The sequence below is a fragment of the Diachasmimorpha longicaudata genome, chromosome 4, assembly GCF_034640455.1.
Source record: "Diachasmimorpha longicaudata isolate KC_UGA_2023 chromosome 4, iyDiaLong2, whole genome shotgun sequence".
Classification (NCBI taxonomy): Eukaryota; Metazoa; Arthropoda; class Insecta; order Hymenoptera; family Braconidae; genus Diachasmimorpha; species Diachasmimorpha longicaudata.
Genome location: NC_087228.1, coordinates 7,609,562 through 7,634,544, shown reverse-complemented (window position 1 = coordinate 7,634,544; position 24,983 = coordinate 7,609,562). Strand labels below are relative to the sequence as shown.

The window sequence follows — 24,983 nt, the reverse complement described above, 5'->3', positions numbered from 1 at the left end:
ACCAGCAAAATATTCTCCCATACCCTGGGGTAATTGAATAACGATTAGAATGACGCAAATTAATTTTACGAGATTGAGAAAGTTTTTTTTTGTTCTCACGTTTTTTTTTTTAATCTGGAATGAGCTAGTGACAGCAAGGATATCACAGCTGCTGGACTGGTGCATTTATTCAGCTCAGCGAGACATTCACCGTGACAGTTTGGTGTTTCAAAGTGGTGATAGAGAGTAAGAAGGTTTTGTGAGACGATTGGTGTTCGTGGATGAAAGCAAAAGGGGGTAAAGAGGCTTGTGCAATTATTTTCTGCCACCTGCACTCATTTCGTCACAATGCTTCGACTGTCACGTCAAAATGCAAGCAATAATGAATGAATTTTTATGAATTCACTGGTACCGTGACGAAATTCCGAATTAAATAATTGTGGACGTCCGCAGGGGAAGGGCCCACTTTGTAGATTTTAGTGTCCGAGATAATCACGGTTCCTTCATTTTGGTTCAAATGAGAACAAAGTTCAAGGTCTTCCTCGCCAAATGGTGCAAATTTCCTGATTTCATCTCGATTAGAAACATTGTTTTCGTTTATTTGAAAAAAAAATGCAAAGGATACCCTCAATTAATACCTTGAACTTTGATTTCCCTTTTCTCCAAGTAAAGTTTTTTGAAGTTTCAACTTTGAAGATCCATAACTCCGCGGGTTTTTGATCTATCGAGACGTGTGACCTCTCAAAATGTTCCAAATTTAATCAGGTATACGCTCATATAGTTGAGCCCGATACTCCCACAGTAGGCATTTTCATACGGCCGTCCTCACGTAAAAAAATCGTGTAGAAAAATCATCCTTGACTTTAAAAAATTCGAAGTGTCCCTTTGAGTCACTTATCCCGGGAATTTTTTTCATCGTGAAGCAGTAGAATTCTTCGCTAAATTCCTGACGGTTCACATGTAATTCCGCAGATATCGTAGCCAACATAAAAATTCACAGCATAACTTTGAATAAGTGGACAGTTACATTTTTAAAAAATGAGTATAATCATCCTGCCCAATAGATTAGTAATTCGGCTTGATTGATGAAAGCAGTGAAGTTCAGTTAATTTTAAGGCCCCCCCAAAAAATACCAATTAATTAATGCCTTTTCAAACTTCAAATTGGTTCCAGTCAATTAAACTGATTTGTTTCACTTGAAATCTGTCGAAATTTCCTATCAGAATCTGCTATAAAACTGGATAATATATTTATCTATTTCTCGTAGTTTATGTACTAATGAAATCCATTCAATAATCCCATAAAAACCATTCCCACTAACATTGTATAAACGATGAACTATTAATCGTCTGTTTCGCTCACTTATTTTTCTCCGCAACCCATAATAAATAGATAATTTAACATGCGATATGTCGCTAGACGCTGTTGCGTCATGTTGGATAAATCGACGATGCATCCCACACTTCGCATTTGTAAAGCAAGTAATGAGACTGAGAAATCTAGATAGATTGATGAGCACTGGGGCCAAATGTCGGTCATGGAATTCAACCCATCTACAGTTCTCTCATAATACGCAATTTAACTCGGTGAAAATCAATGCGACTGAACTCAAACCACTTGTTTCATGACGAAGAACAGCAATTTTTCCCGGTAATTACTCTCTCAAATTCCCCCGTATCTTCAGTCAACGACAGATCGATGAGTATTTTCCGGGGGAAAATGAGGGGAAAAAAATATTACCAGAGGAAATACGTGAGGTACAGACAGATGGGAAAGTAATTTTACGGTTCACGGTTAATTACAGATGTAATGCGCAACGCGGTGCCCCTCATCGAAGACTGGGAGCGCAGCTTCCGGCGTCGAAGAGATACTGATCGATAACAATTATCCCCCAGGAAGTGTAATCAATCGGATTGAAATTGACATGTCAATATGGTGATAACCTGTCTCTTATCCGCGAGGAAATATCTACGACATTAGGGATTTTTTTAGGTATCGATTTTGCCCCACCTGTCTGTATTGCCCAACCCCTCCCCCCATTTAATAATATTTCATATCGTTTAACATTTTGTACGTTCAAATATGTCCAAAATACCCTGCATTTTTGAAAGCTAATGATATAAGACAATCGTTTCAATGTCTTCGATGATTGTGCTTGCAATTGTCAGGGGAAATTGTTCTTAAAAAATCGAAAACAATCAATGTGACAGACTATTGTATTTTAATTGACAAATATTTTAAGAACAAATTTTTTAACATTCAATAATTATTAAACGACCTCGTCTTCGAGCTTTCTGAAACTCGTACGATCGTCGTTAGTGATATTCGTTGATTTTCCATGCCTTCCAAAGCCGTCTACAAACCTCTGGGCGCCCTTGATCCCATCGTCTAGTAAAAAATCAGTCGCATTGTCTCGCTCAAACTCCAGAGCCTCTTCTATCGGCTTTCCACCGAAGGTAGCGTAATTCATGGACGTTCGATCTGCCAGGAGTGCTCCTTGAGGATATTTCAAAATCGATTGAGCCAGGGATATACTCTGGCCAAGAGCTGAAACCGTCAATAACAAATTAAAACAATTTTTTTTAATTCAAAATGATGCTTGTCACATCCAAAAAGATACTTTCTTCTGTAAAAAGTGTCAATTCTCGATTAAAATGATTTTGTTTCTCAACGTAATGAGCAAGGCTATTTCAGTACCTGAGCCACAGGCAACTAATCGAGTTCCTAATCCCCAACTGAAAGCCTCCTCTCCACTGATTTCCCTTCCTGTTAGAATCAGATCCATTGCTCTGGAGTATCCAACCATTGCTGGTAGACGGACAGTACCTCCACACATGACTGGAATGCCGAATCTTCTGTTTAGAAATCCCATTCGCGATTTTTCCTCGAGAATTCTTATGTCACACATCAGGGCAAGCTCAAAGCCAGCTCCAATTGCATATCCAGTTACAGCTGCAATCAGGGGCTTCTTCGATAACTGATTTCGTGTGCACTGTAACAAAGGTGAATTAACAATTCAATAAGTTCAATTTTCGATGTAATTAGTATATATTTTTATATGTTCATGAACGTAGAAATATGTATCACCATTTATAACAAAGCAAAATATAAGAAAAAATCCATTTTCGAGCCAAAAAACTATCGAAATTAATTTTCGACGAGATGAACCATGCGAAGAAGCAAGAATAAAGACAATAGATTTTACTTTATTTTGGATTATGGAGATGAGCCAACATATTTCTGATAATTTTTCTTCATTATTCCACACAACGGAAAATAAAACTAGCTACCACTACACTTACTAATGCCCCAAAGTGTGGTAACCTGTCGGAATCCCCTTCTGATTTGGCTATTTCCTCCAGGTCAAATCCTGAGCAAAAATTCCCCCCAATCCCATGAATGATTCCAACGTTCGTCTCTTCATTCTCATTGAATTCGTCCAGAGCTTCAGCCAACTCTTGAGCTGCTCCACTGTCTAGAGCATTTTTTCTGTCCTGACGATTCAATCCAAACAGCGTGATAGGTCCAGTTCTTGAAACAATAATACTTTTAGCTGGAAAAGAGGAATAAAAACTGAAAATTACTACCGAAAGACAACGATTTACATCGATAATCGCAATTTACCAGCATCTGATTCTTCAATCTGTTCTGGAGTAACAGCAGGTTTTGAGGTTATACACCTCTTGATTGGACCCTTCGCAATATTACGGAGAGACAGCAACAGTCGTCTTGTTGGAAACATTTTTCAGTCTTTTGATATTTTCACATTCAACCCACAATTATTCTACAAATTAAACACTAATTTCAATCAGTCTCGCATATTTTTCTATCAACAATTGTGGAATGACAGGCGCATTGATCGACATGAGCACAAAAAATCGCCATTGACCTCGAAGGGCGCGAATTTCAAACAGAAAGAACAATCTAAACTCCAAACATTAATTAATCATTAACCACATTTTTATTAATTTTGAATTAATAAAAAAAATTAAAATTTTCAAGAAGAAAGTAAACCTAAGAGAATAAAAATTAAATATTCTTTGTTACAACATTTGTTACAAACAACGTGAAATCTTTTCAGTATCACGGATCAATTAATCACATATTTAATCCGTTAAAATATCAATTTTCATAGTTGCTGAAGGCATACGCTGGTAATTTCTCTATTCCCCATTGACCCCCAAGTTCCTGCCTCAAGGCTTCCAACTAAGAAAGCTATCCTGCAGGACAATGTGCTTGAAAATACTATTAGTGATGGTTTGGCTTGTTCGTCTGTTCCTCTGTGTCTCGAGGATATAGCTGATCTTCTCCCTGGCTTCGCTCCTGGAAATGTCACCCCGCAGGCTCAACAGCCTCACCAGATGGTCCTCAGTCATCTCAGGATATTTTTCAGCCAACGAGTGGAGGTCCAGGGATAAAATCTCAGGGTCTTCACACCTCAGTACTTCCGCCAGTCTCTTGATAATCTCGAAAGGAGAATCAAAATTGCCAACTTTGGGGGCTATCCTCACAAAGAATCCCTTCAATTTATCTGATTCAGACATGATTTTGGATGTGCAGGTGAGACACTCGTCGTAAGTCTTCAGAGATATTTTTCTCTGGAGCATTGCAGCAATGTACCTCCTGGCAATTAAATTCTGTGCCTCTGTGATAATATACTCGAAATTCTTGTTCCTGAGATGATTGTAATCTTGAAAATAATCCTCCAGTGTAACGCAAATGGTTTCCACAGGAATCGGTGAATTGAGCCACTTGGGTGTCATCAAATCCGTAAACTGTGGCTCGAGATCCAGAAAGGATTCCTCCAACAAAATGGCAGCAGCTTCGTTTCTCAACTGTTGATAATGACTCAAGAGGCCCTCGAATTTAACAGCAGCATCACCACTGGCATTTGTCACCCAGTATAGCTGTTTCATCTGCTGTGCCAGCTCCACATACTGTAGACAATTATTAACAACAGTGATCATGTGATGAGTGAAATAAGGTACCTGACTTCTGTCCTCGAAATGTTTTGCTTTGAACTCGAGAATGGCCTGACGATACATAACTCCATATTTCGTGACTTGTTCGATACAAACAACAAGAGCTTTGGCTGTTAAATCCGTGCTGATGGTCTTGGTCACCTGGAGATTCTGATCGATCATCTGGAAGATGATAACAGGAGCTGATGTGTGGTAGTAGGTGTCCTGGGTGCTGCTCTCATTCAAGGCACCACTCCACCACTCAACCTTTTCAGTTTCCACAGTTTTCTTCATCCAGTCTTCGTAATTCTGGCACATGTTCCTGAGGTATTTCTCCTGGAGATCGTTCAGTATCTCAGGACTGAGGAGGGGCCCAATGTCGGTCGTGTCGATATTCAGTTCTGGATGCTGCATTAATTCAGGTCCTGTGTAGGTGTTCATAATCCAGGCGAGGAGGGAGACGTATTCGTTCCCCTCCAAGCCCCCAGCGATCAAGTCTTTCAGATGCTGGGACAGGTTTGTGTGGTACATTTTAACGAATTTATTGACAATGTCGTACTTGGGTGGGAAGCAGGGGCCACACAACGTCTTCACGACCCTCAAGTCCTCGAGGATGAGCTGCCTGGTTAACTCCAAGAACCTCACGAGCCACATTTTGTTGGTTTTTCGGTCCTCAGCTTGGGTTCCCTCGATCCTCTCACCCACCGACTTCTCCAGGACCTTCATGGCCATGTCCTTCCACTTTTTCGGCCTTGCTGGTGGCATAAAGCCACTTTGACGATGCCTCTCGGTGGCAAAATGGTCCGCCTTCTCCTCTCGTTCAATTATCCTCAAGGCTGTGACAATCACTGTTGGCTCTTTTCTAACTGTATTCAACGTTCGACTCAGCACCAGCCGAATTTGTTTCTCCATCAGCTGTGACAATGTCTCAACGTCCTCGAAATACGCCTTCAGCATTACTTTGTCAGGTATTGATTGATTCGGAAGTTTGTGGAGCTCGTACAGCAAATCATCACGAGAATTCTCCAAGTCCATCAGACTCTGATGGGCGTGTAGAAGTTTTCCTTCGTTTATCCACTGCTTCGTTTTCTCAACACTCTCGGGAACTGTGAAAATGTGTTTCAGATTTTCCTTCGCTGTTACGTACTGTGAGTGACGCATATTCTCGTCCTGGACAGCCTGGAGTTTGGAGGACAGCTCCAGGGCTGATCCAAACGACTGCCCGATGAGGTCCAGCTCCTCTTTTATTGTCTCAATACTCTCCAGGGAGTTCTGGAGCTGATGGAAACCCACTCTAACACCGTCCAGCTGACTTTGCATTGCTGTTTTCAGCATCGTCTCTACTGATGCTTTTTTACGTCCTATTCGGCGCTTGTACTGCTCAACCTTTTCCAACTGACCTGGACGCTGCAGCATATTTATCACGTGTTTTGTCGCTGTCGCCTTGGCCTCCTCTTCCAATTTTTGGAGATCGTTTATGTTGGCTTTGTTGTCCAACATCCTGAAGCTTTCGCTTTTGACTGTTTGTCGTTCAGAAATCGTTCATTTCTAGGTTAGGATTCGAGTTTTGACAGGTCGAGAGGACGTCCAGTGTTTTCCCAGGAAGTGCTGCCCCCTGGAGTGGTCTCGCTAATCTCATCGGTCTACACATAATTTGCAAGAAACGTTGTGGTTTATTTTGCTGTCGACTGGAGAAATCACTTGGCTCCGGATTCACATTGAGTGCGCAAGAAGTTATTTTTTCACAGAGTTTGAAGTTTTTTAAAGTAGATCATGTGGATGAGGTGGTGATTCCAGTGGTCAGTGAACTACATCAAGGTAGGAAATATTGATTTTCATTTTTTCATCCAGACCGAACGTATAAATAATACTAGGGGGTCAATAACCTGATCAAAATGTCGTATATCATGTTTACATTTGCGGTTGAACATGTTGGACTCCTTTGTGATGACAATGTATTGACATTTTTAGAGATATACTTCATGGGATTTCCATGACACTCGGGTTTATCGAGCAGAAAGATGAATAAGCCATGACAATTATTTTTTCATGACTTGTCAGGATGAAATACGTGAGGTAGCAGTTGATCAACAGAATACAGTTCTGAATGTTGAGGCAATACCAGGAGGTCAACGACTATTATTACAGTCTCAATTTTTTTCTCATTGTTGACGCCGATTTTAATTAATCTTCTGACAATTCACTTTGTGTCAGACCCATTGATAGACGAACTCATGACGAGAACTTGTGATAATCTAATTGCAACAGATGACAACAATTATTGGACGATTATCGGTTGATTTTTCACAATTTCTTGGGGAATAAATAAGCTGGACAATTATGAGGCGAAATGATTAATGTATCTGGCCCCTTTCTCCCTGGATAGTGGAAAATATCCGCAATTTTTTATCCAATCACTATCGACCCATGAAAACAGACAAAAAGGAAAGGTCTTAATGAGATAGTCGAGGAAATTTATGCACCACATGAGCAAGCGTGATCGAGAGTACATGCGATTGAACTGTTATTGTGGTTTAAATTTTCTTGTCTCTCGAGTGACTTCGATTGTTTGCACGTGGTGCATTGTTATTATCAGTGTTGTTGTCTCGGTTCTCTCGGATTTTGAGCCTTGAGAGAAATGTCAATACGTCGAGAATAAGAAAAAGTCTCGCAAAAAACATAAGAAAAAATTGAGCTGCCCCTGAAAAATGCCCTCTTTCCCATTTCTGATGAAAAATTTATTGTTCACTGATTGTTCACAAGAATTTCTCAATCACAGATGCCTGACTCAACCTCCATTCTCCCAACCTAAATAAACAATTTGAATGAAATGTTAAAAAATGACGACAATAATGGCAGAGTCACACCTCAGCACTTGCCAAACACCTGCGATTACCAGAAAACTTCGCATTATCTGTGTTTATTAAATCGTTAATCACCATCTGAATGACTCATGGACCCTTCTCTTCACCCCTCCCCCAGTGAATTCGTCAGGTGACGTCCTCAGGTTTGTCTCCCCCAAAGACCTACCTCGTCCCCATTTTCCCTAATCAGTCGTGAGAGTTTCGCCATCAGTGAAAGATCCACCTCCAGCACGTGCATTCACCCAACACCATCACCATCTCCATCGACGAACATCCCAGAAGTCATTGGCAAAGATTATTAACAATGTATGTGGTGTCAACACCACTGGAAAAATCGGTATAATTGAGTCAAGGAATAATCCGAAAAAATAATCATTTTTATTAAACCCGTGACATCTTCTCGACAATCATTCCATTCGTCCATTCGTCTGTCGTCACATGCTCCTCCCTCGAAGATAAGAGATTGTCCAACGTTGCTCGCCTTATTAACGATAAACATGAAAACATTCTCCCCTTTCTAGAATTTTTTTTCAGCCATTACGTCAGTAAAACTCTCCCTGGAGTGGCTGTTCTCAACGTTAAAAAATAATAATAATTTCTCGGTTATCGGGAATAGTGTTAGGGGTTGAAGTTATTTCTGGGGCTTCTCCGATCACACCGGACAGTGTTACATAATCCGGAACAACAGACGACAGGAGAAATACGAATGATAGAGACAGATGAAGTTGACGAGTGAAACTGCAACTGGGGGCAGACGGTCTCATCAAACCGCTCAATATTTCAGTGGCAGTGCGGCTGGACGACTGGAGATATCCCGGACAATTGGTGGTCGTTCATTGCCGGTGACAGTGGCGAGAAAGCAGGAGGAGGGGTGGACAACCTGGACAGAGGCCACCAGCGATCAGGAGGTGCGTTATGGAACTGATGAGGATGATAATGGGGTGTTCCTGATGGACGAGAGGGAAGAGGCTGTTGCCTCTGAGCTGTCGTTTCTTGCGATGACTCCGGTCGGCTCTGATAGACTTCAAGTCGTCTGGGATAATTTCATTCATGCGGAGCCACAGAGTTACGAGGTAATTCAATTAATTTTATTGGCTTGTTGTGGTCTTTTGGTTTGTGGGTGAAGTCATTCTGGGCTGCCATCGTTGGTAGTCTGGAGAGTTGGAGAGGCTGTATGAGCACTTGCGTGGTGAAGACCTACAAGTGGCGTTTTGGATTTCGTTTCCCTGCGAGAGTTGACGCGAAACGCTATCCGCGAAGCCACTGGTTATTTTTAGCTTCAGGACGAAATTTAGATTCAGCCATTTTTGCTTCCGAATGGAAGTCTTGTATTTGATCGATTTTTCGCAATTCACAATTTTGAAGATTAATTTGGAGAAAATTGTTACAAAAATGCTGCCAAATTTGTAGTTAAAAATCTGAATTTTCGACTTATGATTTGCTATCATTTTAAGCTTTACTCTGATGCGTCGTTTCACCTCAATCGGTCCAGTAGTTCTTGAAATATAGCAACTTTTGTAAATTTTGTTTTTACTCTATATCTCAAAAACTACCGCAACGAGTTCAATTTTTTTTTCCGATGGGTCAGTGGGTCCGATGTACATCGAGTGGAATATTTACTTTCTTTCCGATCTCTCGAGATATCGCCGTTTTTAGGGTATATCATCCTAAACGTTGTGATCACTATAAATAATAACAAATAGCGGTAGCAAGTGGAAATTTCGTACACTTGTAGCTCGCATAGCATAAAAGGCTGCTATTTTGGATGGACGCAATCGTCCAGGTGGTTCCAGAGATATTGCACCTTTTGCATGAATGTATTTCTTTGAATATCTCATGAACCACTCAACGGATCTCAATTTTGGTTTTTTCAAAATACTCGTCTCAGTGGGCGCCATATAAAGCTATGAAAATATGTGTAGCCGTTGGTACAAAAATCGCGAGAAGCGGGAGATAAAATGAGACGTAATTTGAGAAGCGAGCGATTTTCTCTTATTTTACAAGATCACCTTCAACGAGTATCGCTCGATGTATTGCATTACCGATTTATCGCGATTTATCCGTTCAATACCACGTCTTCGGAAATTTTTATTGACACTCACAATTCATTCACAATTACATGAAAAATCGATTTTACGGATAGAATACAAACTTTCAAAATTTTTTAACAATTTCAATGATTTATTTATGCACAACGTTTACATAAACAGTGATTTATACATAAAAATAGCTTTGCCAATCCCACTATACACATGATAAATATTTTAATTGGAATTTGCGTGATGAGTTGAAGAAGTAAAGATTATTCCCCAGTTATAAGAGTATTTTTATTAATTTATATCTCTCATTCCTGAATTTTATTGCTCCCAGAAATCATCGTGGTTCGACATATTCCTCGCAGAATTGCTGGCTCAAGTGCACGAGGGAAGAGACATCAAAGAGATTCTATCATTCTGGTAAATCTTCCACAATTTTTCTCTTGTCTCGGGGAGATTGGGGTAAAACGGACAGTTTTTTATTTTAAAACAAAGAAAACACTAGTGTACAGGTCATAAACATCACTTCATTCGCCTATAAAATGTCTACATAAACATAAAACCCAAAAACATGTATTCACGGAAGTAATTTAATTATTGTCAGAGTAAATGGATAATTTATGGTTCCAACATATCAACTTTTTCTACTGTTCAGTAATAGATAACACGACAAATCAATTTTTTACGCCCTTCGAAGATGTGCTCAATCATTAGCGAATTCTCTGCGGTATTTGTGTATTTTGCGTGATGCGAAGGTCTCATTTATCAGCCTATCAATCCATTCATTAACAAATATCTCATTCATTCATTCATTCATTAAAAAAAATTATGTGTTGAAAGGTATAACCAAAAGTAAAAATTTGAAAATAAATTTTTGACTAAAAATTTATAATTTAGATGTTGATATTTGATTCAAAGTTTATATTTGAAATTTTGATTTTCGATTAAAAATTTGAAAATAAATCGTTCTATTTGTGTCCATTTTACCCCGCGTGTCCGTCTTGCCCCACTCTTCCCTACTCATTATCAATTCGTAGTCTTTTTTCTCAACTATTTTAAAATCTTTTGTTAATGGAGATAACAGCGTAACGAATATTAAACGCAGATAGAAAGTTCGATTGAAATGACTACTAATTGATGCGATGAAAAGTCTCAGAACTGATAAAAAGCCATATCACAGCGGGAGATAACGATTTCGAAGAAACTCTGCGTATGGTAAACGTGTTAAAAATAAATTCGCAGATTGCTATACTTCAGCGCTTACGAATGAATGAAATGATATACATCATTTCACATTGCTGATTTTGTCAAGTAGATAACAAAAAATAAATAAACAGGTATTTTCCGGCATTTGTTGCCTGCGGAATTCAATCACACGCGTGTCAGCTGAATCTCTTAAACGTCAGCTTAAAATTAATAATATTTTTTTAAAGACTTTTCTTTACGTTATGCAGCGAATCGAGGATGATTTAACGATTTCCAAGCGCTGTAAAACTAAATATAAAACAGTGGTGATTGTCCTAGTCCGTTGACGCTCTACTGCTGTGAGATAATAAAAGTTTGCTTTGCGGTGTCCGATAAGAGTCTACGTAACTTTCCACGGTACTTTGACAGAGAAATAGACAATCGTGTTCGTCTAAGCTGTTAGTCGGTTGGAGAATAACTTCTTGTGTAACTGGAGATTAACCGGGTTTCACTTCTTCAAAGATTTATTTTGCCTTCCGAATAAAGAAATAAAAATAAGAATTTTTGTGGCGAGATCTGATTATTTGAAGAATACATAAATGATTTCTTTCAAATATTTATTTTTGTTTTCGAATTAAAAAATCAATATTAAAAGATCTACCTCGAGTACGTGCATTCACCCACCACCATCATCATCTCCATAGACGAACATCCCAGAAGTCATTAGCAAATATTATAAACAATGTACGTGATGTCAACACCACTGAAAAAATCGGTATAATTAAGTCAAAGAATAATCCGAAAAGATAATCATTTTTATTAAACCCGTGACATCTTCTCGACAATCATTCCATGCCTCCACTTGTCTGTCACCACATGCACCAATGAACATTCCCCCTCCCCCCTTCCCAGCCACCTCGAGGGAGAGGTCGTAAATGTGAAGGGAAATCGACGAAACAATTCACTCATCTCCATTAACCATTTTCCTACTGATTTCCCTCCACTTATTAATCCCCAACGACTCCTGGTCCACAGCTCCGTAGGTGGTGGTGGAGTGTCAACCCTGGTAGCCTGTGAGCTTCTCTCGGACGTTCACGATCTCTGCGCAGCCCGGAACGATGGAGGTGAATTAATTGAGCTCCACAAGTACCTGATCCAGGGCCGTGGCTGGCGTTCCCTGTCAGTCCTCCACCTGCTAGGGGTGCGTGGCCTCTCATGTGGTCGGGAGCTGGTGGCCCTTCTCGTGGCGCTCTACCCAGTTTCCTCCGAATCGTCTGTTCAGCCACTGCCTCCCAACCCGTACATTAAATTCCACTGCAATGATGATACTGTTGATACGGTCCAGATCATTCCCCACACGACGAAGAAGAAGAATCGCAGCCGATCGAGTGCCACGAATGAAGCTCAAGTTTCACGGAAACGCCTGCGACGGCACAGTGTTGGGGGAACGAGGGTAACGTCTCAGGTGGTGGGACACGATGTGTCGAAAAGAGACAGCAGTGGATCTGAGGTGCTCACAGATGGAATCGATCAGGCGCGATCTCTGACCTTGAAGATCCGGTTGAATCCGATGGACTTTGAGTACTTCACGTCTGTCGTGAGATCCGATGAAGAAAATCAATGGGGAGGAGCTCTGTATGAGCCACCACTTCGTCCAACGAGGAAAATCCCCCAGGACTTCATCGACGATCGGATAAAGTCAGTCCTGAATACGAAAATCAGTCACTTCGAGACCAGTCTTTTGATAATTCAACTCCTCCAAGGGCTCAGGGATTATGAGACTGTTCCTGCTGAACAGACACCTGCTGTTCAGGTCCTGAAGTTCGCCTTGGACACCCTCTGGTCCCTGCAGTTTGGCATCGATGGTCCCAATCTCACTGGAACAGAATGCGCGACCCTGAAAGCCGCAGCTGCGAGGCTGATGCTGGGAGCTTTGGAACGAGTGCTCAGAGCTGATGAACCCACAACAGCTGTCATCCACAATGGATTACTTCCGATGACCCTGCGACTCCTCGAGGATGCCTGCAGCAAGCCAGTGGTCGCCATGAGCCAGGAAGAGGGATCTCTTCTTCAGGAATTCATATTTGCAACGACTTACGGAATTATCACTTTTCTTTACTGTCTTCTGCATCAGAGAGGAACTGCTGAAAAGCTGAAAGATTTCCTGGAACTGTTTCAACTGTTCACCGAGAGTCAGGATGGCAAATTGGTGGAACGAACAGTTCTAGCAATAGTCGATTTACCGAGTATCGATCCTGACAAGTCAATGACTCGTGCGAGAAAGGTCGTTGACATGGTTGGCGCACTGATAAGTGCCCTGAAACGTGTCAGACAAGAGCTCTGCCACATGGGCCAGTGTCGAAGGTCAAGGCACAGGGGATGTGATAATGTTATTGAGTCTCATCATCATTTTGATATCCTCGGTAGCCCGTATTCACAGCCCAAAGTGACAGCACTGGGCCAGCAGATGTGCTGTATTTCATCCCTCTTCATGACATTGACTGTTTTAACGAAAGACTCGAAGTCTTTTCCTGTTGAATTTGAGGTGAGACTTTTAAAGGTGATCACAGCTGCTGGGACCTGCTGTTGCTTTCCCCCGAAGGCTCTGCTGGCCAACGTCGTGGGCTTCCTCAAGAAGGGGAGCACACAGATTTATGGGGCCTGTACTGCTCTCCTGGAGCGGTGCTTGTTCAGGGAATTGGGGGCCTATCCTGAACATGACACTTGCAACACCTGCGCCAAACCCCTCAACTACTCCTGGGAATTTCTAGAGATGTATTCTGGCCTGCTGGATCCAGCTGATCCTAACCTATGCTATGCCATCATGGGTCATCTTGTTAAGGTGACCCCCAGTGCTGGCTTTCATGTTAGGCGTGAACTCCTGTTCCGGGTGTTCTATCCAACGTTTCTCAACGCCAAGAAGAGCCTGGAGAAGTGTGGGGGCAATGCCAGCACTGAGTTTATCATTCAGTCGTGTTTATGTATGATCTCGAGTCTCGTTGTGAATGGACCCATGTGCGAGAGATTTGGAGAGATCAGGGGATTAGAGGAATCCCTGAAGCTACTGCCTAATCCTTTGTTCACGAGAAATGTTTATGCTTTGTTGGAGGTGTCTGTGATTATGGAGATATGGCTGGCGATTGAGGAGAACGAGGGGGTCAACGAGGGAATTGCACTCAAAGCATTGCTTGATGCACTGGACAAGGAGAGCACTGAATTGCTCGAGGTTTTTGATAGCATCAAGGAGCAGAGCATCGAGGAAGTGCTTGAGGAGTCGGTTCAATGTAACTTTGGGAAACTGAGGAAGGTTCAAGAGAGGGAAAGATCGGGAGAACTGGGGGACAAGAGGACTTTGCTGAAGAGTCAACTGTCCAAGTCTTTGGAGGATATTGTTAGAGGGGGATCACTGGAGGAATTGCAGAAAGTTAGTCTCTTTCAGGCTAGTGCCGCCTGGAGAGCTGCTGCTGGCGTTGCTCTGTGCAGTCCATGCTTTAGGATTGAGTTGTCGAAGAGTCCAGTTGCTGATAAATCGCTGAGGCTTTTTAAAATTCTCGCTGTTTGCATCGCTACTGATCGTATAAAAGGTAAATTGATTCAGATGTATTTTTCAATTTTATTTTTTATGAGAGAATGTTGATAGAAATGAGAAAAAACCGATGGAAGGGGGATAGATTTATTGGAGGTAAATTTATCTCTTTGCTTATTTATTTATGCAAATTGATAAAAGGGAAAATGTGGAACATTAGAAATGTGGACAAGGAAAAATCAAAGTACATCGAAATGATTGTGAAAAGGGTCGACCCAAAGGGGAAAATTTGTTGAGAACGTTTTGTTAGGATACGAAAGTAATTAAATAATTCAAGCTGCCCGCCCTCCCCCCTTAATAAAAATTAATAAAACATTGAAGAAACTAATTCCAGCAGATGAACACAAGTTTACGATGAAGTCTAACAATTCTGATATTTCTACTCTCCTCAGACGCCAGTAAATCAACCCATCGGCTCCTCGAGGCGTTAATCACGTGCTGCTTGACATCTCCGTTGTGTAAGTTGTGTAATCCCTTATTCCATTCTACAATACTAAATTTATGGAACGTACGTAAATGCAAATAATGCCAGGGAGGAGAAGGGAGGGAGATAAATGATTTAAATACACCTCGAGGTATCACCAGCTGTGGATTAGTTTTACAAACGGTGAGCGATCTATTGGTCGCTGTCATCATTGAGAGCAGTTGCCAAAGAAAATTCATGACATACGTGACACTCGTAGATTTTAAAGCTCTTTCAAATTGATTATCCTCTAAACTTATGCATTATATCAGCGTATGTGTGTTGTTATTTAAATTTATGGGATTTGATAGATTATGGAGTTGATATGACTTGTGGTTCAGGTGATTCCGATGTGATAACAGAACTCGGTAAAGCGTTGATGAACGCTGGAATTAAACTGGGAAGAGGAATAGCGATGCTTGTGGAGGCACTTCTTCGAGTCTCGATGTTAAAATCAAGTCGATGCCAAACAATGCCACAACCAACAAGGCCCAGGGTAATTATTTCCGATACAAGAAAATAAACCGAGAAGAGTTAACTCATTTTCTGATTCAGTTTTTAAAAAATATCTTTGAATCTAAGGGCGATGGCGACATTTTTGTCATGACACCTTTAGAAGCTCTGTATCTGTTCCACAAAAAAGATTATGATAAAGATTTCGATAGATCACTTACATTCCGAGATATTCATTGAAAACTGGTCGATAGTCAGAAGTGACTTGATCTCAATTCCACTCCGTTATCGAAATAATCGTCTTACGATTTAAAAAAAAATCCATTAGCTGCCAACAATGACCTTGGAGACGCTGCCGGACTGCGGAGGTGAGGACAGTAGTGCAGGGGAGTACGTAACCGCTGACGATGGCTACGAGGCCGATGTCGAGGTCCAGGGAAAGAGCCCGCAGAATAGTTTGCCGAGGAGGAGTAATTCTCTAGGGCCCGTGGTGGAACCCAGAGGACATGCCAATGCTCATCCAGCACTTTGTTCCCTCGCTGTTGACCTACTGATCCACTTCAGCGAACAGTAAGCTGAATTAATCTTATTATTAATTCGTAATTATATCGGCCAATCTTCGTTGAAGATAGTTGAACAAAATTCCGGAAATGACGGATTAGATGATTTATGAGCTGGGGGAGAGGAAAATAAAAACAGCGAGTTAAAGTTTTGTATACTGGTACGTCTCATGAGCTCAAAGACTGCTATTTTGACTGGTTCCAATGCACTAGGCGGTTCCAGAGATATTACACCTTTTGCGTGAATGTATTTCATTGAATATCTCATGAATCACTCAACAGATTTTTTTCCTTAACCGTTTAAGTGTAAATGTAAGGAGATAGCGAAAAGTTGGTCACAACTTTTTTGATAGAGCAAAGTGTGGGCTACAAAGAAGAAATTCACTTCTGGCCCCTTCACTCCAGGCTTTTTTTTGCAAATAAAACATTTTCCCAAATTCTCTCCCATTCAATGATTTCTATCCCGTCGTTCCCCAACAAGGCGTCTAAAAACAAGACGTAATGCACGTAATTTGAAAGCCATTATTTCTCTCCAGCGGTCTAGACGGCGAAAGAAGTACAATAGTAAGCAGTGGTCTACGCAAAGTCGCAGTGATATGCAGAGAGAGTGCATCGAGTTGTGCAGCACTCGCAGGATCAGGAGTAATAACAAAGCTCCTGACCGGCTTCTCAACAATTCTCACGAGCAAAGACCCAGACCACCAGGACCTCCAGCACGCCGTCCTGGAAGTGTTCACACTCCTCGCAACACAATCGATATCCCCAACTGAATTAGCATCCTACCTCTCCCTCTTCAAAAACGAATCTCCCCCCCTCGTGCCGCTCCTGGAGCCTCTGTACCGTCTCGTGATGGCCTCCAAGCCCCAGCCGAATTTCATCCTCTCATTCCCTATTATCAGCGAGCCCAACAGCCCTAACAAAACCGAAAGGGAGAGCATGAAGAATACCGAAAAGGCTGAGAATCTCGTTCACAACTTCAGAAAGAAACACATATCAGCAGAAATCTGCAGTCCCTGGTCTGTCCACGCGATGTGCCTCCCAGTGGGCCCAGAGCTGTCCTGGCCAGTCTGGTTGCACGGCTGCTCCGTCTCCATGTGGTTGCGAGTCGAGAGAGGCGCCACATCATCAGGAAGAGGAGCGACAGTCTCGGTGTCTCCTCTTCTGGATTCAGACAGTGAGAGTATGTCCGAATGGGGAGTTTTAACGGACAACTGGAGTCGTGAGGTCGTGGCAGGATCAGCCTCACCTCCGGCTCCAGTAACAATAATCCATCTGATGTCAATCGGGTTCGAGTCCCTCGTCCTGGAGTCCTGGCTGGACCTGAAGTCTGATAAACTCATCCTTCGTCTGACTCGTCCCGACGACAAGACCAATCGCACCATCTCCGAGGCGTCCATTAATGGGCTACTTCCCTCGGGAAGGTGGCACCATTTTGCCCTTAACTTCAAGGACACTGTTCTGAATAAAAAGAGTGCAGTGGTGGAAGTGACGATCTGGGTCGATGGCTATCGCGAGGCCAGTGCACAACTTCCTTTCGATGGGCTTCTGGTCCGCAAACCTGGTACCACTTGTGTACTGCTGGGGCAGAATGGACCCACCAGCAGTGGCGCCTGGTATCTGGGGAATCTCATGGTTTTCAGGTGTCCAGTATTCACGAAGGAGAAGGCTCTGTATCTCGCCAGTCTCGGTCCGAACTACACAAACTTGGCTGAATGCGTTCTAAACTCAGTGAAACCTGATTTCTCACCCCTGATAGCATCTGGGGCACTGAATGGTGTCCGAGAGGTGAAGTTCGAGGGCGGAAAGTTCGATACCAGTCGGAGAAAGTCATATGGAGGGACGTTTCTGAGACATATCGTGGAAACGAAGGTGTCGGAGTCGAAGATCGATTGGGACGCTGTCATGGACGCGACGAATTCCCACCTGAGTGACCTTCAGGACAATATTCTGATAAGCTACGAAGCTCAGACTCCAAATTTGCTGCATCTGTATCCGCAGGCGATAGCAAATCCTAACGCAGTCGTGAGGACACTGTTTCCAGGACAGCCGGGATTCAGAGTTATCTCCGCACCAGAGCACAGGGTCTCCCAGCAGCCACCGTTGTCAATTCCACCGATAACATCCTCGAGGCTAGAGTGCCAACAGTACAGAGGATTGATTCCTGCTGCCAGTCTCATCGGTGGAATGCCAGTATTTCTGTATCTCTTCGCCAGAGTTGTCGAGTTGAACTCCTCCGAGGAGGAACAAGCCCTAGCGTTGTCGATCGTCCTTCACCTGTCGAGAAGTGATTCCGAATTACTGAGTCAGTACAGGTCAGAGGGGGGCCCATCACTGCTGCTGCGCGTCCTGGAGAGTCCCAGATGCAACGCAGGAAGGCACATTCTGAAAGCTGTCCTGGACGCAGCCTGTGACACCAGCATTCTCATCAAAGACGTCAGCAGCGGTAATCACGTGATTCTCCAAAACTGCGAGGCTGTTGTGACAGACGCTGAGTTGATAAAAGTGTCGCTGAGTGCCTGGAGAACGTGGGCTAAATCCGATGCTCTGAATCTATTTCTCCAGGGAATTTTGGTGCTTCTGCGGGATCAACACTCCCAGAGGGAGTTCAATGCTGCCCAGTTGAACAGAGTAGGCATTGTGGAGACTATTCTACTTCTCTGCAAGGAGCACTTCATGTACGAAGACTGTTACGAACGAACGCTGATGGATCCGACGTGTGGTACAGCTGTTGTCGAGCTGATTAGAGCACTCATGGGAGCGCCTCCAGAATTTTTCCATCTTGTTGCAATCACGGATTATCTTATTCTAGTTCATCAGGCGTCAGAGACTTACGTCACACACTCGCGTCATAATATCTATTTTCTTTTGTCACCGTTGGATGACAAGAGGTCGTGCCTCAAAGTGAGATTATCCACGACAACAACAGCCACGACGAGTTCGTCGGATGAGTCAGTGAATACATTGGAGGTGAGTAAATTGAATAAAGCACTGGCTAATGTGCAGATTCAACGAGACAGAGCTACGAGGAAGAGGGAGAGAAGGTACGGAACTTCCAAGGAGACCAGCGCTGGTGAAGATTCAGGTATCGCAGCGAGTGATGGCTCACACCATCAAGTGAGTGATAAACACCTATCCTGGAGTGATGAGAAACGCATGTGCCAGGGACTAGTCTGCGAGGGACTGCTTCTGCTTCTGAGAGACGCTGTTAGGGTCCTCCCTGACAGCCAAGTGGGATCAGTCCTCAAGCACGTCCTTAGGGCGGAAATACTCCTCGTGTTGGCTAATAATCCTGACACCAAGGTGCGAACTGCCCTCGTTAAGCTGGTGCAAGCGTATCTGCAGAGAGCCAGTGACGAGGAAATCAACAAATTCATCAAGCAGAAGTACTTCATTCATCTCGCCAATCAGATTGCTCTGTACCCAGCGTCTGAATCACTTGCTGTGGCGCTGGAGAGCTTGGCCACTAGAGGACCAACCCAAGCTGCTATGCCACCTCTCCTGGCGATGCTGGCACGTGCTTCTGCCAGTGATCCCAACATAGCCAGACCCATCGTCTCCTTCGTGACTGACATGATCTCCAAGAATTCTAGTTCCCTGAAATCTCTCCTGGAACAGGGCCTGACGGAGTCTTTAGCCAGATCTCTTGTGGGAGGCGCCCACAAGGGTAATGCAACTTCCCTATTCAATGATATTCATATTCTCCTGGTGGCCATTGCTACGAAGCTCCTGGAATCCCCTGGAAGCCATCATATGCAGGCGATATCCGATCTCCATTTGATTCTGAATCACGTCGAGCTGAACGAGAGACACAAGTGCGGAGCTGAATCGTCTTGTGTGACTGTCGTTCGTGATGCACAGGTTGTTCTCTTCGATGGAGAACTTGATTTCCTGATGGCCAAAGTCTCCAGTCATTCGGGGTTCAGGCTTCGGAGTACTGCCTCATACTTGGCATCAGCTTCGTATCTGACGTCTGTGCTGACGACATCCAGTGAGCAAAGCGATCACGAGTCCCGCTCGTCCAGTTATGGGAGTCTTCATGGGTCCAGCACGTCAGTAAGGGAGCCCGGGAGGGGAGAAATCAACGAGAGGTTCAAGACCATCATCGTGAAGACTGTTGAGTTCCTCACGACAGCTGATCATGCGCCTTCTGGCAGTGAATTACAACTGACTAAGAGGTTGTTCTCTATGTTGCTGCATGGATTGTCGTCCAATTCGTCTGACAGGAAGTACTGGGGCGGCTCGTGGGGTTCCAGACCGACCCTGAGAAAGAACACAGCCAGAGTGATGGTTTGGTTATTGGGGCCACATCAGAGCAACAACACTAGGGTTTATGCTGTCAGATCGCTGATGGAGGAGCCCAAGGGCCGGGAGATTCTCTCGTCATTGTTGGAGATTCATGCACAGGTGGAGCAGAAATTCACGGTCTTCTTTTGGGATCTGCTAGAGAAACGCGACGAAATGCCCAGTGCTGATGCTCGTGTCTGCGCTGAACTGAAGGAGGCACTCGGCATTTGGGATCTCGTGAAAGGAATCGAACGAGCTACACCTGGACTCTGGGGAGAGGAGCTGACACTTCTTCGGCGAGAGTTGATGAGGGACAGGGACATTTGGGTGGAAAGTAATCTATCAGCGATCCAGAGAATTGGGAATAAATTTGATATCCTCGCGAAGCAGCTGACGGAGAGTGCGATGACAATCACGAGAACAGTTGTGGAGGAGCAGAATCGAGAGAGGAAGACGTTGATGGAGAAGCTCAAGCACTCGAGGGCGATGGAGGCGCAAGCGATGGCTCGGTGGAGGGATCTGGCGAGGAGATTGACACACGAGAGGGCTCCCTGGTACTTCTCGAAGTGTTATCCTCAAAGTTGGGAGCTGGATCCGACTGAGGGACCCGCCAGGATCAGAATAAGAATGCAAAGATGTCATCTAAAAATTGATAAACGATTCTTCACGAATGAACATCAGGAGAAACTCGACGCAGCTGATGTTGAATCTCCTCTGTCTTATCTTTTCAACAACGTTCGTCAGGACGCCAATGCCACTGCTCTGATTGAACGTCTTCATACTTCGGAGAGGATCCGAAAAATGTCGCAGGCGAGAGTCGTAACACCTCACGCGGAATTACCGGGTGAAGCTCTTATTGGCGAGTCGTGTCTGTATTTTGTCCCAGACAAACCTGACAGCCCCCTCCACGGTGACATTGCCCTGGGTGGACTGGACCTCGCGATGGTTGGAGGGACTGCTTGGAGGCTGGAGGACATCCGGGAGTTACACAGGAGGAGATATCAGCTTCAGGAACGAGCAATTGAGATATTCCTAGTGACTGGCAGAACATATCTGCTGGCTTTCAACTCTTCCAAGGAGCGAGAGGACTTTGTCGTTGAATTATCGACGTGCAATCTACCCAGAAGAGTCCCTGGGGATGATTTGGGAGAGGCCCTAGCCCTTTGGCGCAGCGGTGCTCTGACGAACTGGGAGTACGTTACATGTTTGAATAAATTAGCTGGAAGATCTTATAACGATCTGATGCAGTATCCGGTCTTTCCGTTTGTTCTGGCTGACTACACCAGCGACAGAATTGACCTCAACAATCCCAAGATCTACCGGAATTTCAAGCGCCCCATGGCAGTTCAGGACAAGAAGAATGAACAGCATTACATATTGAATTACAATTACTTGAAACAGGCATTCGCCGAGGACAATAACTTGGTGGCTCTCAATCAGGGACCCTTTCATTACGGCTCGCACTACAGCAATTCCGGAACCGTTCTTCACTTTCTCGTGCGTCTTCCACCCTTCACCAGCATGTTCCTGTGCTACCAGGACAACAACTTCGACATCCCAGATCGCACCTTTCACGCATTAGCCACCACCTGGAGATTAACGAGCTGCGATTCGACGACAGACGTCAAGGAACTGATCCCGGAGTTCTTCTATCTCCCAGAATTTCTTCTGAACTCCGAGGGCTTCAATTTTGGTGTACGACAGAATGGCCAGCGAGTGGGGGACGTGGAGCTACCCCCGTGGTGTGGAGGAGATGCTAGACTCTTCATCCTGGCGCATCGAGCTGCCCTCGAAGCTGATATTGTCAGGGAAGTCCTGCCCTATTGGATCGATCTGGTGTTTGGGTTTCGACAAACAGGAAGACCAGCTATAGAAGCCATCAATGTTTTTCACCCAGCGACCTATTACGGATTCAACGTCGATCAGATCGAGGATCCGTCGCAGAGGGACGCCTGGGAGACTATGGTCAAGACTTATGGACAGACACCGGCGCAGTTGTTCAGGGCGTCCCATCCCCTGCCCATCCCAGGCGCCTTGAGCTCGATTCCTGCTGGCAGTTTGCCACGAGTGATCGAGGGAGTCGATGGAATCAAGTGGGGAAACTACGTAGGTGCGCCGGGTAATGAGCCTGTCCTCTGCTGGAAAAACAAACATCGAGCTGCAATGGCTTCCTTGGTTCCCCTCTCCACTGGTGAGGTCTTTGGGCTTCCGGTCTGCACGACTCTTCTCCTGAGGTACACGAAGGAGAAGGGAACCAATATGCTGAGTGGTACATCGGTCTTGGGAGCAGCACTGGCGTCCTGGAGTGGTAACGACGGCATCGCCAGGCTCAAGTGCAAGAAGGAACAGCCACCGAGGCCCTTGATCAAGAGCTCTGGGTATGATCCCATCAGCATTCTTGGATCTGCTGCTGATTGTGGACAACTGTGGATTGGGCACCTTTCGGGAAGGATCACTGTGCATTCTTATAATGTCGAAGCCGCTGGGAAAATTGAATTTGGAGTAGGACCAGCATCTGTTTTGTTGGCACATAGGTGTCCTGTCAAAGTCATTGCATTGTCCAGGGCCTTCAGCATCGCTGTCACTGGGGATGATGAGGGGGTTATTGTCATCTGGGATTTGAACAGGTGAGAGATCTTGGAGTTACCGATGGGGAGTTTATCATATTGGCTCGAAAGGCATTTTCGACTTCTCCCATGTCTCGCGACCGCCTATTTTCGGTGTCGCCTGCCCTCTTTCGATTATAGTCACCCCATTTTCGACTAATTGATTTCAAATGTCATATCTTTTTTATATAAGGACCATCAGGCGACTTCCTTAAGTAATATTTAATCCTTCCAGCTTATCTTACGTGAGGTCAATAGTCTGCGAATGTACCCACACCATCAGTCTTCTGTCAATAAGTGAAACCCTCGGGGATATCGCTGTTACTTGTGACTTGAAGCAGAGCAACGAGACTGGGGAGAATCGCTCTGAACTGCGAGTTTATACAATCAATTCTAGAGCTGTTGGATCTGTACTGTCCAGGAGGAGGATAACTGCCCTGTGCTACAGCAATGCTCCTGAGGGAACCTCCGTCAATGTCATTGCTACTGGGCTGGATAACGGAGTGATAAGGTAGTGAACAATTTTCAGATTTCAAGGACTTCTAAACCCCTTTGCGAATGTTCTTGAATGGTTTTTGGTTTAATAAGATCGGGAGAAAGACTCGCAACACGGTCGATAAAAGAGTTGGAGCGGTTTATTAAGAATAATTATCAGAGGGAAGTCAATTTTTCCTTATCTTGAGATAACTCATAGTGACAATAAATAAATTCAAAACCCTCGAAATTGAAGATAAAACAATTAAATGAACAACGATCTAAAGAACGTTCGTGCCAGGAGTACCCAGGTCTTAATCCAATACTCAACTCTCATTTCATTATTCATTATCAGACTTTGGAGCAGTTGGGACTTGAGATTAGTCCGGGAAATCATAAACGGTGGAAAGGGTTGTGGAGCGATAATAGCCCTAGCCTGGGCCCTGGATCAGCATCACCTCTACGCAGCAACTGAAGACTCAACTGTATTAATTTGGGAAGGAATGAGACGTCTCAGCAATGATACACCAAAATTCCGGAATCTCACGTCACTCTGATACGATAACTGGGGCACACAGCAGGAGTCAAAATATCGTGATATATCTGAATGTATAATGATACGTTATTTTATCATTACCGATCTTTCCAGAATTTTACAGACCAACTGATCAATCACATTCAACTCTCCACATATTTTTAAAAGTGACTCGATCACGTACTGATTAATTATTAATATTCATATCCGAATTAAACGCCAAAGTGCCATTTCCAATTGTTGATTATTTTAAATGGTTAATCCGCGTGAGGAACGTGAAAGGAAAATTCAATCAGATATTTTTAAACTGTGAACAAAGATTTCATGTACAATAGTATTATTTTATAATGATTTACTATTCGTCAATACTCGTGATGCTTCTAGTGATAGATTTAATACTCTGATTATATTTTTATACTGTACGATATGTCCATATGTAACAATTGTAACTATTGAACCAGTTTTATTATTACTGCTGATGAAATATTTATCAATACGATTCCAATAAATGAATAAATTGTTTTTTAATTCGATAAAAAATAGCCAGTCACTCTCTTTTATCACATTTTTTTTTGCATTCACCGAGTGAACGAGGGGAAGAGGCACTTTATATTTTGTTCAGACAGGGCTCTATCATCTCAAACACTGGGTAATACTTTCCTGTTCTCGTGGCGATCATTTGTGGGGTATCATCACTGGAATTCACTGATGTTTTGTCGGTATCTGGGTGGAGGAGGAGGAGTTGAAGGGCTGGAGAATTGTGGGAACTCGCTGAGACTAAATGAAGAGGCGATTGGCCTCCGTTCGTCATCGCGTTGACGTTGGCACCGTTGGAGATCAGCATGCTGATGCTGTCCACGTTGTTCCAGCAGCAGGCGGAGTGCAGGGGCTCCCAGCCGTCGATCGTCTTTGCGTCGATTTTAGCGCCTCTCAATAACAGAAGCTGTTCATTAATTGATGAAATTAATTTTAGAGAATTAATTGTTGATTGGAAGTT

At 43.7% G+C, this 24,983-nt stretch overlaps 4 protein-coding genes across 13 annotated transcripts in view; 1 reads left to right on the top strand and 3 right to left on the bottom strand.

Annotated features, from left to right (window-relative positions):
- Positions 1 to 2,177: 2,177 nt before the first annotated feature.
- LOC135161474 (carnitinyl-CoA dehydratase-like) lies at positions 2,178 to 3,874 on the bottom strand. The gene is made up of 4 exons (XM_064119071.1): positions 3,604 to 3,874; positions 3,282 to 3,532; positions 2,677 to 2,971; positions 2,178 to 2,526 (listed from the first exon to the last, which is right to left on the bottom strand). Exons 1-4 carry the CDS (start codon positions 3,719 to 3,721, stop codon positions 2,249 to 2,251), a joined length of 942 nt encoding a protein of 313 aa, XP_063975141.1. The 5' UTR covers positions 3,722 to 3,874; the 3' UTR covers positions 2,178 to 2,248.
- A 47-nt stretch (positions 3,875 to 3,921) lies between these two features.
- Sec6 (Secretory 6) lies at positions 3,922 to 6,565 on the bottom strand. The gene has a single exon (XM_064119056.1). The coding sequence runs from the start codon at positions 6,438 to 6,440 to the stop codon at positions 4,173 to 4,175; it is 2,268 nt and encodes a 755-aa protein (XP_063975126.1). The 5' UTR covers positions 6,441 to 6,565; the 3' UTR covers positions 3,922 to 4,172.
- Positions 6,566 to 6,612: 47 nt separating this feature from the next.
- Positions 6,613 to 24,526, top strand: Mv (mauve). 5 transcript variants are annotated; one of them, XM_064119043.1, is made up of 10 exons: positions 6,613 to 6,758; positions 8,589 to 8,877; positions 10,175 to 10,260; positions 12,061 to 14,609; positions 15,004 to 15,069; positions 15,386 to 15,570; positions 15,856 to 16,097; positions 16,624 to 22,998; positions 23,213 to 23,488; positions 23,807 to 24,526. In XM_064119043.1, exons 2-10 carry the CDS (start codon positions 8,755 to 8,757, stop codon positions 24,006 to 24,008), a joined length of 10,104 nt encoding a protein of 3,367 aa, XP_063975113.1. In that variant the 5' UTR covers positions 6,613 to 6,758; positions 8,589 to 8,754; the 3' UTR covers positions 24,009 to 24,526. The 5 variants fall into 5 exon arrangements, with proteins under 5 accessions (XP_063975113.1, XP_063975112.1, XP_063975114.1 ...); XM_064119042.1 differs by lacking the exon at positions 6,613 to 6,758 and adding an exon at positions 7,464 to 8,141; XM_064119044.1 differs by lacking the exon at positions 6,613 to 6,758 and adding an exon at positions 7,465 to 8,110.
- Ankrd49 overlaps positions 24,039 to 24,983 on the bottom strand; it is a 49,112-nt gene continuing 48,167 nt past the window's right edge. For 4 of the 6 annotated variants that reach the window (XM_064119078.1, XM_064119080.1, XM_064119079.1 and 1 more), the window contains one exon: positions 24,039 to 24,929. In XM_064119078.1, coding sequence (XP_063975148.1) covers positions 24,594 to 24,929 — 336 coding nt within the window. In that variant the 3' untranslated portion in view covers positions 24,039 to 24,593. The remainder of the gene's footprint in view (positions 24,930 to 24,983) is intronic. The other 2 variants (XM_064119081.1, XM_064119082.1) reach the window with 2 other exon arrangements.